Below are 15,099 nucleotides of genomic sequence, written 5' to 3' on the forward strand. Positions count from 1 at the left end.
TGCATGGGCAGATGAGCCAGCAGCTGTGTGATGATGAGGAGGAGGAGTGAATGCCCTTGGCCTTCCTCCTAGATGAAGCTGGGCTGAGACACCTCTTTCCTGGGTAAGCAGTGTTGCTGATGTGACGCCTTCACCCAGCTGACCTTTTCATCATGGGATGCTTGAGAATCTGAAGTCAGGCCATTTGTTTCCCAATCAGGGAAACAAATAAAGCAAGGTGACAGATGTGACTTTTTCTATAAAACATGTAAAATGGATAGCTCGATTTTTTAAAGAAGCACATCAAATTTAAACAACTGTGGGCACTGTGAGAAAGGATGGTTTGAAAAGATCCATCAACTCAGAGACTTAATGGATGATGGGCTCTGTTATAAAGTTAGGTCATTACAGAAATATTTCCTTGAACTACTGTACACTGAAAATGGGATGAAATGGCCAGGGATGCGACCAGTGGTAGAGTACCTGCCCAGTATGCACAAGGCCCACAGTGCAAAACCAAACCAAAACCAGCACAGGAGCTGAAACGTAAAATCTATGCTGTATATGTTTTATGAATGTAATTGTTACTGGTGGGGTAACATCCTACAACGTGTATGCATCCTGAGTTACTTTTACTTACTGGATTCCTCAACTTTTAAGTGAATATTATAAATTTGCAGAGATAAGCATTTCAATAAAAACTATTCACATTTCTTTCACTATTGTTTTCAGCTTTTAAAATTTATGTGCATGAGTATATATGTGTATATTCATGTGGGCTTCTGTGGAGGCCACAAGGAGGAGTCAGATCCCCGAGGTGGAATCACAAGCGGTTGTGGGCGTGAACCTCCTAACATGGGCGCTGGGAACCAACTCCAGTCCTCTACAAGAGCAGCAAGCACTCCTAACTGCTGCATAGACATTTCTCTGGCCTCTCTTTACTATTATTTTTTGAACAACAAGGACTTGGTTGCTCATGCTGGTCTCTAGCTGGCTAAGTGATTCCCCTGCCTTAGCCTCCTGGGTAGCTGTGTAACTCCACCCCCTTGTTCCACATTTTTTATTTTACATAGACAAGAATATCAAACGTGGAACTGGGTCAGAGTCTAAATGTTTTTAGAAATTTAATACCTGTTACCAAAATGCTTAGTGAACTATTTTTAAATTAATTAATTTTTTTGAGATATGTACAAAAGCCTTGCAAAACTGAACTAGAGTTAGAAACTGCTGGGTCTGCCCAAGTGTGATGAAGAACTTCCTCAGAATCTGGTATCACACCCTCCACAGTAAGTTGGGCAGGCTAATAACTGGCTAACAGAGGGCCTGCTCAGACCACTGTGCTTCTTACATAAAACGTCACCAAAGTTACTACTCCAGGTCTAAGTGATGAGGATTTGTGAGCTCCCCCTGTGAGCTTTCCCCTTTCTCTTTTTTCCCCCTGTATAACTTATTTATTCATTTTATGTGTGGGTGTTTTGTCTGCATAAATGTCATGTGCAGGCCTGGTGCCTGCAAAGGCCAGAAGAGGGCAGTGGATCTGCTGGAAGTGGAGTTATAGATGGCTATGAGCTGCCAAATGGGTGCTGGGAATTGAACCTGGGTCCCTGGAAGAGCAGCCAGTGCTCTTAACTGCTGAGCCATCTCTCCAGCTGCACAAAAGAGGCTCTCTTACTGCTTCCAAGCAGCCCATCAGGGCTTCACAGCACTTCTGCCCACAGAGCATCTTGAAGAATTACCTGCAATTATCGGTCTGATGTGTTTGCAGGCTACACTGTAGGTGAGTGGAGGCAAAGACTACATTTGCTTTACTGACCTCCACACACTGGCATCATTCACACAGAGAACAAGCCAATGTTCATCAACTAAGGGGCAGTCTCCACACACTGAGTCAGACCTCACAGAGAGATCTGGGTGCAAGTGTACATTTAACAAGGTAAAGTTCTCAATGTAATTGTTTGAAGATACAAATGTGCACAGGACTTTCTTGGTTTTCTCTGTTGCTTTTGTAACAGCCACACTACTCCTTTTTTTTTTGGTTTTTCGAGACAGGGTTTCTCTGTGTAGCTTTGCGCCTTTCCTGGAACTCGCTTTGGAGACCAGGCTGGCCTCGAACTCACAAAGATCCGCCTGCCTCTGCCTCCCGAGTGCTGGGATTAAAGGCGTGCGCCACCACCGCCCGGCTCACACTACTCCTTTTGGTTCTCCTAAACAGTGAATGAATAAGGTGGTGTTTAATTATTTGTGAATTAGATGACTTTGACAGATTACATTCAGACCCTCCTGTCTCTCATATGTTCATGTTAATTAAAACAATTCTTGGACTAGGCATGGTACATTACTCACACTAGTAATTCCAGCATACTTGGGAGGTTGAGGCAGTAACATCGCTATGAATTTGAGACCAGTCTGAGACACACGGCAAGACCTTACCATATAAAACAAAAATCATACAAATAAAGATGTTACTGATGCTATTAACTTACAGTGGTCAAAATAGATTTTCCCGATTTGTTCAGCTCAATTTAGAGCTTTTTAGTAGACATGTATATGAAGAAATTACTTCAGAAAAGAATCATGGTACTTGACATTTAGTTCCAGAAAGAAATCCAGCAGAGGGAGCTAAGAACACAAAATTAGTTTCCTAACTCTCCACTGATGAGAAACTACAGCTATTTGCTGGTTCCATCACTACTCCACATTTCTGTATGACTTTCTACACCGTAAGAGAATGATGGGGCAAATGCCACAGCTCCCTATGAAGGAGAACAATAGGACCAATGGCCAGGGCTCCCCATGATAAAACAATGGGACCAGTGGCCTTGGCTCCCCATGAAAGAGAACAATGAGACCAATGGCCATGACTCCCCAAGAAAGAAGAGAATGATGGGGAGAATGACCATGGATCCACCCACAAACATTGAAGACCTCTATGTGTGAGTCAGGTCTCAATTGATGAGACACCTTCCTCCTCTGATGGATCTGGCTTTGGTCTTTGTTTGGTCCTTATAAAAACCCCTTTCCAAGACTTTGGACTGCCTGAGGCACAGAAGAGGCCTCCTACATAGGAAGAGCTTAACACTGTGAACTGGGTGTTCAGTGAGCTGAGCAAACTGTGCTGCAGCCAATGATGAGGCTCCTCTCCGCATTCTCCATCTCAGTGACTACCTTTGCCCTCCTGTGAGCTAGAACCTTCCTGAGCCATGCAATCTGCCTCAAAGATGCTGCATGATAAAAACGAGATGAGAATGCTTTAAACTATAGAATGATTAAGACCCAACACCTAAGTAACTCTCTACATTACAGCAAGCATGCGAAAACACAAAACTCTCAGCCACATCCAGCCAACAACTCGGAGGGCAGAAACAGTTTCTCACACCTGCTGACTTGGTGATAATGACAAAGAACTCAGGGGACCCCTGACTGAGTCAAGTGGCCACTTCTGCCTATTCCAATCTGGTTAGTCAGCAGGCTAACTCTCCCCACAACCCCCTGCTCCCAGAGCAGACCCAGGCCTCACTAGTACTAGTAAGTACCCTACCCACTGAGCACACTCTAGCCCCCACTGTGATGATCTTCAACTTCCTATATTTAACCCTGAATCTACCCGCTCCCCCTTCCTCCCATCAGCACCTCATTTTAAGAGACAGTTTCTGGAGTTGGGGAGATGGCTTTGCAGTTAGGAGTGCATGCTGCTTTTACAAGAGACCAGAATGTTGCAACTCCAGCTCCAGGGGATTGGATGCCTCTGTTTCTTGGCTTCAAACTCATTCACGGTTTCTCAAGGATGTCAAAGTAAGTCGGGAGGGTGAGCCTTAGGGATCTGAAGTGACTGTGGCTTTCTTTCTGGCTACTTGCCACAACTGCCTCCACTCCCGCTTCAGACAGAGACGTGCAGCCTCAGAGGGGTGAGCAGCCGTGGCAGTGCTCAGATAGGCTCTTGGAGCTCTGTGCTCTCACTGTGCTGGCATTCTCCCAGACATCCTCTGGGTGCTCCCTAAGAATCAACACTCACTCATTCCCTAGGATTTCAGGTCAAGCAACAGCTTCCCTGAATGCCCCCTCCCCCATCAATCAACACCCCCCCACCCCACCCCCCACCCCGCCAAGTGAGCTGCCTGGAAGTCCCTGGTGCTTCTTTCCCAGGCCTCTGTTACCAGGCACCATTACAGCATAGCTTGGCTCTCAGTGGGCTCTGAGGAATCTGAGAACAACAACTGTGCTTTTCTTTCTGACTGAGAGAATCCATTGAGATCCACACCATGGAGCAAAGGGTCAGGAGAGGAGGACCCGAGGCAGATGTGCAGATTCTGAGAGCAGCCAGAGGCAGAGGGAAGGTGGGAGAGGCTAGTTCACAGATATGAACGGAGGCAGCAAGAGCAGCGAGGAACAGGAACAGTCACCATGGAAAATGCTGCCCAATGTTAAACACAACAAGGTCTCAAACACATCCCAGAAGACCAGGGGCCACCTCAGGGGGAGCAATTCAAATGAGATAACAGAGACAAACCAGATGTTTGCCTCTAGGCTGGAAGGGAACTAGAAGGCGAAGGCCTGGGAGCAGCCAGGGAATGGCATTCTTGTAAGAACTAGCTGCTACAGTCTGCATGCAAACAAGCCCTTTGCAAGTGGAGAAGTACTAAATGATCCCACACGAGGAGTAGTCACTTTAACAGAAAGAACCAGGGGTGATGGGGAGGGGCTGCCATCTAAGGGTGGAGGGTTGCAGCTTCACAAGATGAAGTGTTCTGTGATGGATGGTGATAATAGCACTATGACCAAATGTACTCAGCTCCACCAAACAAGACGGTTAAAATAGTAGCTGCAAGTTTTGTAACTTAAGGACAGAATTAGAAGAGTAATGGGAACGACTACAGGAGGGTACGGATTAAGAGGGTTCCGTTGTTTCCTCAACAGAGAAGCAAGAAACTTAGGTGGAACAATAACTGGAGAGGAACTGTTGTCCAAAGGGAGTCCATTTTGGTGTGAGGATCCTGAGAATCTGCCTGGGCCCACAGGAAGGCTGCTCCCATACAGAAGAGAAAAGAAACAAAAGACAAGTCTGTTTCAGTTTCTAGCAGAGGACAGAATAGGCAAGAAATAAACCACTGAAAAGCTACGGCAGCTTTTGAAGAAGGAGGCTGGAGGGGGATGGCAATCACGCCCTTGCAATGGCATCGATGGTCTAAATCTCAAGAGTGACTTGTAGATGGGGCTCCTGGTTCTCGAAAGCAAAAAAGGTAGACAGTCAGCCTGAACCTTAACACTCCAGATCACCAAGAAGGAGGAATGCTATCAGCTGAAGACATGGTACACTGGGAAGCAGTGGGAGGAGCTACTGGAGTCTAGACACACAGGTCAGATCCCTGGAGCTGGAGTTAAGGGCAGTTGGGAGACACCCAATGTGGATGCTGGGAACTGAACTTGAGGCCTCTGCAAGAGCAGCAAGCACTCTAAAACTGCTGAGCCATCTCTCTGGCCCCCTCACTCCCCCACCCCTGCAAATCCCTTATGACTAAATGGACACTATTCAATTAAACATCCTTTCCTATCTACTTTCATTTTTCTATGACATCCAGATGGAGTATTATCTTTACACTAAAGCATGAGTTAGTTATTTACCAAAAAAACTGAAAACAAACAAACACCAAAGCCCACTAGCAAACATAAACCAGGCAGTGGCACATTTCTCCAAAATCAACATTTTCTGGAGCCAATGCTATTAAAAAAAAAAAAAAAAAAAAAAAAAAGCCTGTATCCATTACTGCCATCAATTCAGGCCTTTCCAGAATTATGGATGATTATTTTTTATCTTATGTAGATAATCCTGAGCACACCAGTGCTGTAAGGGGTTATACACTTGAGGCCCACTAGGAAGACCAATCTGTCCCCTTTCATGTAGTCTGGCTTTCTTTTTCCTCTCTCCGGGAGGGGGGGAATATTTCTTGCACACTGTTTTCTTACTTCAAGCGTGAAAAGGACAAGTGTCCTAGCAGTCTCCTGGGGTTTGAACCATTGCCACATGGTCGCAAGCACCCCTTCAACACACTCCAGCACTGGCTTTCTCCACAGCAACGGGAAAGGCTTAACATTCTCAAGAGAACGGTTTCTCTTCTGTTTGAATCGTGGAGAAACTTGTTTTGGTGTTACCTCTTACTGAAGCACTTCACAATCAACTAAGTGTACCTGTATCAGCTGTAGTTTTGCCCAAGCCCAGGTTGTTCTCTGCCACCTTCAAACATGGAAGGACCAGACTAAGCTGAGGTGATGGCAGCCTTTTCTCAGATCTTACCTGTGTGCCCTCTGAAGGATGTGAGCAGTGTGCAGTTTTCTTGTTCCAGTTTGAGGATAGTGACTTGGCCCGAGTGATCACCAATAAACACATGACGGGTTTCAACATCAAATCTATCATGTAATCATTAAGGAGTATAAAGTGGGGATTTATGAGAGTAAAAACAGAACACTCTACATTAGTTTAACCAGGAATATGCAGTGCCATGCTAGCAGAACTTGAAGACAGGTCCTGGAAGACATGAAAGGGACTCAAGATAATGAAGGATGTACAATATTGCTAGACAGATGCAACATGACTTATCGTATTAATTTATACATTTAATATAACCACAATAAAAACATCAACATTCTCTGGAGCTCGGCATGTTCTTTCCAAAGTCCATACAGAAAAATAAATAAGCAAGAAGATACGGTAATACTTTGAAAATAAAAATAACATGCAATAGGAAGCCAATGCTACCAGATATTAAAATATACTACAAAGGTTTTTTGTTTTTTTGAGAGGGGTGTTAAAACATGCTTTAATGAAAACACCTTCTCAGCACCTTGAAGTTTCAAGGCCTTCACGTTCCCACCTGCAGCTGCTGTAATGTCAGGGCTGCCTCCTGCTCGTCGGCCTTAGGTGCTGCTGACTGCGAACTCCTCAGTGCTGGGCACATGGCAGGAGCTCTGTGCTGACAGCCCTGTAGCAGCCTGACCAGCCACTGCTCAGCCATCTTCAGTTGTGCATGCCTGAAGGCAGTCTGGTGAGAGAGGCGTGCACCTTTCCTGATTCAGGCATGCAGACTGCATCTTTCCCCCGTAACTCTGTGTGGTTTATGTGGGTGAGGTGGACCCTCACCATACTTTTCATGATCTGTAATTAAAGGTGAGACATTTCATCTAGATTTGTTGTTGTTGTTGTTCTCATTTTTTAAAATTTTTATTATTATTTTCATATAATTTATTTTGATCAGTCTTTCCCCTTATTGATGTGATAAATTTGTGAGGAATGTACAGATGAGATGCTATGACTTGGTTACAGCATGTAGTCTGCCCAGGAGGGCTGCTGAACTACTGAGTGAAAAATTCCTGTCTTTTATATGGTGACTGCTCTTTTTAGAGGCAGCACCTGCTAAATGTCTGGCTTATAAAATTTCTTTAAAGTGTGAGTACTGACAGAGAGACAAATGGTCTATGATAGGAGTCTACAATCAGATACTCAAGACACACAGAAACCTAGCATTCATCCACTTTATTCTGTTTTCATTTTGGAGGATTTTTATCTTCTAATACTGTATTTTTCATTATTTTAGTATGTGTATCACACACACTTGCATGCATGTGCACCTGTGGAGACCACAGTAAGTCATCAGATCACTTGGAGCTGCAGTTACAAGCATCTATGAGTCCTCCCCTTGACAGCTGGTATTGAGATCTGAACTCAATCCACATGGATGAACGGCAAAGCACTCTTCACTGATGAACCATTTCTCCAGGACTACAGACTTCAGAAAGAAAGCAGCCATTTGGCATAAGCCCTCTCATTTGTGTGGTTCCAGCACAGTAGGCCACTCTTACTGGTTAATGATGGGAATTCTTACCAGCCCAAGTCCCTGAGACACTTATCTAGCAAAGGAGACTTGCAGAGATACACAGGCAGGCCTCGACAGCACAGTGAACTGAACTGGGAGAGCTAAGATAAACCTTTCTGCCCTAACCTGCTTTTGTCAGAGTCTTTTACCACAGCAACAGGAAACAAAACTAATGTTAGGAGGGGGCTCCCAGGGTAAGAACACAGTCCCTTCGGTGTTGCAGAACACTAAAGGAATTTTAAGGCGGTGAAACTACTCTGTAGGACAACACAGTGGTGGACACCTTTGTTCAGATCCACACTCCACACACATACAACAGCAAAAGTGAACCCTGAAGAAAGCTAGGGATTCTGGGTGATAATGACACACATTAGTTATTTGTTTCACCTCATTTGTAACAAAGTATCTGACGAAAGCAACTTAGGAAGGCTTTACTGTGACCCCAGGTCCAGGGGGTACAGTCCACAATGACAGGGGCAGGAGGCAGCTGGCCACACTGCATGCAGTCAGTAAGCCGACAGCTTTGACGTGCACAGCTCACTTTCTCCTTTTCATTCAGTGTATGTGTGTGTGTGGGGGGGTGCAGTCCATGAACTGGTACCACTCGAATTTAGGGTGTGTCTTTTCATAGCAATTAGCCTACTCTAGAATCCTTCATAGGTATGCTGCTGTGTAACCATTCTGAAATCTGAGAAGACCTTCCACATTACAGAGAAATTCCTTATGACAGAGATGCTGTAAAGGTGAAACATTCCATCCTTCTGGGATGTTTAAATGTTTAAAATCTTGGGAAGTGAAGATCCTGGAAGAATCTGGAAGACCAGATTCACTCAGTCCCTCCCTCCCCAAGCATACAGAAGCTGAGAGGACTTCTGAGCAACACTTCCAGACCAGCTGCATGATAACACGATGGACACAATTGTGTCCTAAAAGACGTCCAGACCTCTGAACTGCCCAGAAGAAACAGGAACTAGCTAAGCCACCTACAAGAAGCAGTGACCAGTGAGCCACCCGGAAGAAAGAGGCTCGTCCTGAGCTGCCTGAGACAGCCTCCGACCTGCTGAGCTGCCCGCAGGTTGCACAGTGTGCTCCAGGTTTCCAACTTTCAGGAGATGTCATCTGGCTGGAATGGATTTTTGGTACGCAGCTGTCTTTGAGTAATTTCTGGTCCTGTAAATAATCCCTGGCCCAATAAAACTCACTGGTTCACCAAGCTGAACTCTGGAGATATCCTCACTTTGGTCTATCGTCTGCTCCCTACCTGGATCGAGTAGACAATTGCTCATATCTCCCCAGGAATAGTGTCATATAACATATGATTACATATTTGTTTCCATGGTGCTTTTAAAGTCCACCAAGTTGATACAAGTTGCACATGCCAACATAAGTGTATTAATTGTAACAAATGGGGAGTACCAGAAATCTCAATATTTAATTTTTTTCTATGAATCTAAAACTGCAATAAAATATCCTAGAAAAATAAAAACTATGAAGTGACATGGAGAGAGTCAGGAATGTAACTCAATGGCACTGCTTGTCTATCATTTGTGAAACCCTGGGTTTAGTCATCAGCAATACACACAGACACAGATACACACACACACACACACACACACACACACACACACACACACACACACTCCAGTATATGACTCCTACTAGCCAAAGATGGGACAGTTTTAATATTTAAAATGACATTTATTAAAATATGCTAAATATATTACTTTAAAAAACCTAAACAACAGCCGGGCGGTGGTGGCGCACGCCTTTAATCCCAGCACTCGGGAGGCAGAGCCAGGCAGATCTCTGTGAGTTCGAGGCCAGCCTGGGCTACCAAGTGAGTTCCAGGAAAAGGCGCAAAGCTACACAGAGAAACCCTGTCTCGAAAAACCAAAAAAAAAAAAAAACCCTAAACAACAACAAAAAACCCTAAGAGTTCCTAACAGTACAAAAAAAAAAAAAAAAAAAAAAAAAAAGGAAAAATCTGCTCTGCAGGATACGAACTCTCTACCTACATTAGCAGTTAAGGAAAAGGAGTTGGTCAGGTGTGGTGGTATAGGCCTGTAGCCCCCAAATACTCAGGAGGCTGAGGCAGGAGGATGGAGATTTGGGCCAGGCTCTACTATACAGTGAGTTCCCGAACAGCCTGGGCTATGTATGAAGACCTGTCTTAAACAAGCACCAGAGCACAAAACGAAAATTAAAATGACAAGGATGAAGACACCTGTTTCCTATGACATGTCATACAAGAGTAGAGAGGTGGCACTGGACGGTAAGGAAGTCTTCCGTTTTCAAATACTTCCAACCAGCACACGCGGGGAAAACACGAGAGGATTAGAAAATGGCCACTCTGCACCTCCATGAAGCAAGTGACTCAGCTAAAGCTTGGCCACTGGACAGAACTGGTAACAGAAATGCTGCCAGGGGTTAGGAGCTAACTGACCCAAGTCACAGACTGTGCCTGCGACAGAAGAATCAGGAATCCCATTCACTAAAGTCACTGGACAGTCCCCAGAGTCAGGAACTGTGTGAATGGAGGATGATGACCCAGTTCCCCGGGCTCCTGACGGGCGGGCGGGTGGCAGGGTGAAGGACTCAGAACCATCTCCATGAGAAAGTACAAACGTACACAGAATCGAGGGAGCAGGGAGATGAACAAAATCCGTGATGTCAGTAGAAGTGGGGGGGTCAGTGTCGAAGGATGACTGTCTAGAGAGCAAGTTCAGAAACTTCCAGAGACAGTAGGAACTGCTCCAGAGGAGGAACCAAAACATGCGACAATGTCTGGACAAGGTGCAGTGTGTCTACATCCAATTTCAAACAATTCTATTACAAAAAGTGACTTGCAAAACAAGCATTATAAGCTGAGAATAGAGGATTTAGAAGTATGAAGCAGTATTAATTTCCAGAGGTAACTGTATCTTCATGATTATGAATAAATATTTAGTTTTAGAAGTTCATAATGAAATATGTTGAGATAAAATGACATTAAGGTCTAGAATTTGCTTCAGAATACTGTGGCAAAAAGGGACAGAAGTATCAACAGTGGATGCGAGTTATGGATAAGTGTCATTAAAATATTTTTTTCTAGGGGCAGTGGTGGTGCACACCTTTAATCCCAGCACTTGGGAGGCAGAGGCAGGTGGATATCTGAGTTTGAGGTCAGCCAGAAAGCAAGATCCAGGACAGCCAGGGCTACAGAGAGAGATCTTGTCTCAAAAGTAAAAAACAAACAACAATATCAAAAACAAAAACCCAAACCAAACCATGGTCCCAACAGGGACTTAGAAAGGAGTTTAAATAAAATCGTAGTACAACCGGATGCTGGAATGCTCAATATTGACATTAAGTGTTCCATTAAAAGACTAAGATAATCTTATCAGCTTTTCAGAGCTCTTGACTTGACTGGGAATATACCTACGCAATGACACTTGTAGGGCGACATCTCACTACACAGGGTGACATTTTAGAAATACCTTCAATGCTCTTGAAGAAAAAGCTAAAACATAAAGAGTCTTGAATTATTTTGTGGAAGCATAAAAAAATGGTTAAAATATGGTCAAATGGTAAGATACTGAGAGGGGAAGGTGGGTAAGGTATCTCCTGAACTAAAGACTAGCAAGTACAGCCCAAGGAAAATACTCCCACTTCCTCTGCCCTGCCTTGGGACCTTTGGGAAAGAGTTCACCCTAGACTGGGCAGATGTGCAGAGGACAGCTGAGAAATCTTAGCCCCCAAGTTCTAGCATCCTGCTGTGCCAGGACCCTGAACAAATAAATCAATCCCTAGGCCTTTCTGGGCCTCTAAGTCTTTGCTGCTCCATAGGAACTGAGCATATAGTTTTACTGGTGCATGGCACAGCGAGTGCAGGAGCACTCCGAGTTCTGAGGAAGGCTGAGCTCACACCTTCTTCCTTTTCCTCTCCTTCTGCATGCCACTGTTACTATGATCGGTCACTTAATATCTGACATTTCATGTATACAGCAAAATAATCGAACACTTTGATACTGCTTGGGAACTGATAGCTCAACAAGTAAACTGGTTAGTCTCTTTGTCTCCTTGGTTTCTTGGCTTGAGTTTCAGTTATTGACACCACTCTTCTCTACTGAGAGGCCTGGAGGAAGAGGACATTTGAATGTGGTCTGAGATGTCTGTCACTTGTTAACTCGGATAAATGACAGGTGGAGACAGGACAGTATTGTGTCAGCCATCTGTGGAGGGAATGACTTCCCTCTCCGCGTTGATGTTGCTTCCTGAGATCTTCTTCCATCCCTGTTACACACACACACACACACACACACACACACACACACACACACACACGACTCTCTTAACAGTGGACAGTGACAGGAGGAAGGCAAAGAAACATGTGCAGGAAGGACCCTAAGAGTGCAGTCATTTGCCTAACAATCTGCCTATTCACCAGGCGGTTCCAGGGAGTGGCTGGGGGTGGAGGCTCTGGCTTTACAAGAACCACAGGCTTCTTGGTAGACCACCTCCCTTGGCAAAGCCAGGACTGTCAAGCCACCCGTGTTTAGCACTAAAGATACTCAGGGGTAAGGGTTGGCATAACAGCTTGAAAACAAGAGCTGAAAAGATGAATTTGGTGGAGCGCGCATCTACTGGAAGGGGCTGTCCAAACACAGACACACACACATTTGTAGCACGAATTGTTAGAAGGTCTTATTAATAAAAACAAACCCAGAGCCAGGTATTGGGGTGAACGCTGAAAGATCAGAGAAACAGAACTAGCCACAGCTGATCTCGCCAATTCCTCAGCTGATCTCATTTCCTCAAACTGGAAGCCCCTGAGTCCTCATCCAATGGATTTCTCAGCTAAACTGCTGCTCGAAGCCTAAAAGCTTAACCAGGCTTAGTTCCTGGTCTTCACACCTTATATACCTTTCTGCTATCACTTCCTGGGATTAAAGGTATGTGTCACTATGCCTGGTTGTTTCCAGTATGGCTTTGAACTCACAGAGATCCACACATATCTCTGCCTCTGGAATGCTAGGATTAAAGGCGTATGCTACCACTGCCTAACCTCTGTGTTTAATATTATGGCTGTTCTGTTCTCTGACCTCCAGGTAAGTTTATTGGGGTGCACAATATATCAACACTCTCACTCAAATGTACACATGGGTTTCGGATAACAAGTAACGTGATTCTCTGCTTGGAAAAGAGTCACAAAATGAAAGTGACTTTTGGAACTAGTGGTTATAATCTTAAAGAAAGGTTAATATGGTCAAGGCAGGTTTAATTGTAATTTTTGTTTTTCATTTTCAGATAGTTTGAAAAGTTATCTTCTTGAGGGCATATGTGTGTCTTTGCTCACACTGCGTGGTTTGGCTAAGCAAGACACAAGATAAATGGAAGATGCACCATTACACTGGTCAGTGGTACTGATGCCAGCACCAGTACAAGTCACAGGATGCCATTAGTTCTGGTACCCAACAGTAAAGGGGATAAAAAGCAGAAGTCCATGGCAGAATACCTCAGGAAGAGCAGTCCCGTTCTTACTCACTGGCAGCGTGGCACCCTCTAGGCTTCAGCTGGATCATCTGAAGCCTGAGGACGTTTCCTGGACATACATGTGGTGCTGCCCTGGAAAGAAGAAGCTCCCCTTTCTTGTTGACTTTGTTCTGGTCCTGGTCCCTCTCCACCTTTATAACCCTCACTGCGGTCACTTTGATCCCTTCATCTTGCTCTTCTAGTGAGACATTAACAGCAGCATTAGCCTCTGCATACTCATAAACATACCCACTGCCACGCAGGTGCAAAGAAATTGTGGCGTACTATCATATTATTAACAACTGACTGGATACTTTATAAATACAGAGATAAAAGCAGGCCCTACTGTTCCTGCTTCTGTGGATGGTGTTGGTTTCCATGTTCTGCCTCACTTGTCAGAAACTGGAGTACTCCACTTTTTTATACAGGAGAACTTTCCTCCTTGCTGTAGGAGAAACAGGTCACACACCAATCGATGCTAGGCTTGTCAGAACCTGGGCAGCAAGAAGTGAGGCTTCTTTGGTATTCTTTGGTCCTCACCACAAGTAAATAGGCTGACAACTTGGGAGACAAGATCACACTATGGATTCTGAGAAAGTTTCATGCCTGGAACAAAGTTTGCAGGATACCACCTAGAGACAGCTAGCTCACTGGTCCTTGGCATGGCAGCCTGCCAAGAAATATTTAAAATTTAATTTACTGTTACTAGTGAGTAGCACAGTGTGCATGTGGACATGAGAAGACAACTTCCAGCATGAATTCTTGGGACTGAACTCAGGTTCCAAACTGTGCAGCAAACACGTTTACCTGCGAAGCCATCCCACTGGCCCCCCAAATCTTTCTATATGAACAGGAAACTCATGGCCCACTCTCTAAGCACCAATGTGGTATTTATAATGTTTGGAGGGATTTCCTGTAAGGGAAATGACTGGTCTATCAAACCAAATGTGTTTTGTTGATGATTGTATGCCCATGGACTGCAGTCCTAACAGTTGAGGATCACACCGTGTCCTGTCTCGGTGTCGGAACTGTGTCACAGCAGTCAGCAAGCCTGCCGCTTGAATGGTGTCGCCTCACTCCGCTCCATTTACACAGGAACCCCCAATAACTTGTACCTTAGGGTCTCTGAGCATCTTTTTCACACAGGAAAAAACATAAATCAAAACTAGAAAACAAAACCTATATACCAAATGTTCATGCATCAAAGAGAAAGGGATTTGTCCAGCAAAGGATACTGCAGGCCCGAGGCCACAGCACTGGTGCGGTAACATCCCAGGCGCTGCCCACTCTCAGAGCAGTGCCAGGCGAACTGCTTGTCTTGCCCTGTGCTCAGCACCCACTCCAGTTCCAGGACAAACAGGACCATCGTCACTCTGCTCTGATGTGCTGAAAAAAAAAATATCAAGAGATGAGAAAATGACCAATAAAGGAAGCATCCTGAGGGAAATGGAAAAATGTAGCCCACCATTACATCCTTCTCCCCATCCCAGAAGAGGGTGAAGGACAAAGCCATCAGGGCTGGGACAGAACAACAGCTCTTCTTGGACACTCTTTTTTTTTTGTTGTTGTTGTTGTTTTTGTTCTGTTTGTTTTTAAATCATCTCTCTCTTTACACCCTTGCTTGTGTCCATCCAAGAATTACTGCCTTGGAGAGCTCCCTACCCCAAGGCCTAGCCAAGCTTACTTGGGCTACTGGATCAGTGTGACCACAAGGCACAGTAGGAATAATATTTGCAACACAGTC

The 15,099-nt window shown here is 44.8% G+C and overlaps 1 protein-coding gene across 1 annotated transcript in view; it reads right to left on the reverse strand.

Moving 5' to 3' along the window:
* The window catches only part of Wdfy2 (WD repeat and FYVE domain containing 2), a 151,984-nt gene that overhangs the window by 23,691 nt on the left and 113,194 nt on the right, over nt 1-15,099 (reverse strand). Inside the window, exons 5-6 of the mRNA XM_052732983.1 lie at nt 14,591-14,741; nt 6,269-6,381 (exon numbers count right to left, since the gene is read on the reverse strand). Of these exons, the coding sequence (XP_052588943.1) occupies nt 6,269-6,381; nt 14,591-14,741 (264 nt within the window). The remainder of the gene's footprint in view (nt 1-6,268; nt 6,382-14,590; nt 14,742-15,099) is intronic.

The sequence above is a fragment of the Peromyscus californicus genome, unplaced genomic scaffold (assembly GCF_007827085.1).
Source record: "Peromyscus californicus insignis strain IS unplaced genomic scaffold, ASM782708v3 Scaffold_12__1_contigs__length_115047231, whole genome shotgun sequence".
NCBI lineage: Eukaryota > Metazoa > Chordata > Mammalia > Rodentia > Cricetidae > Peromyscus > Peromyscus californicus.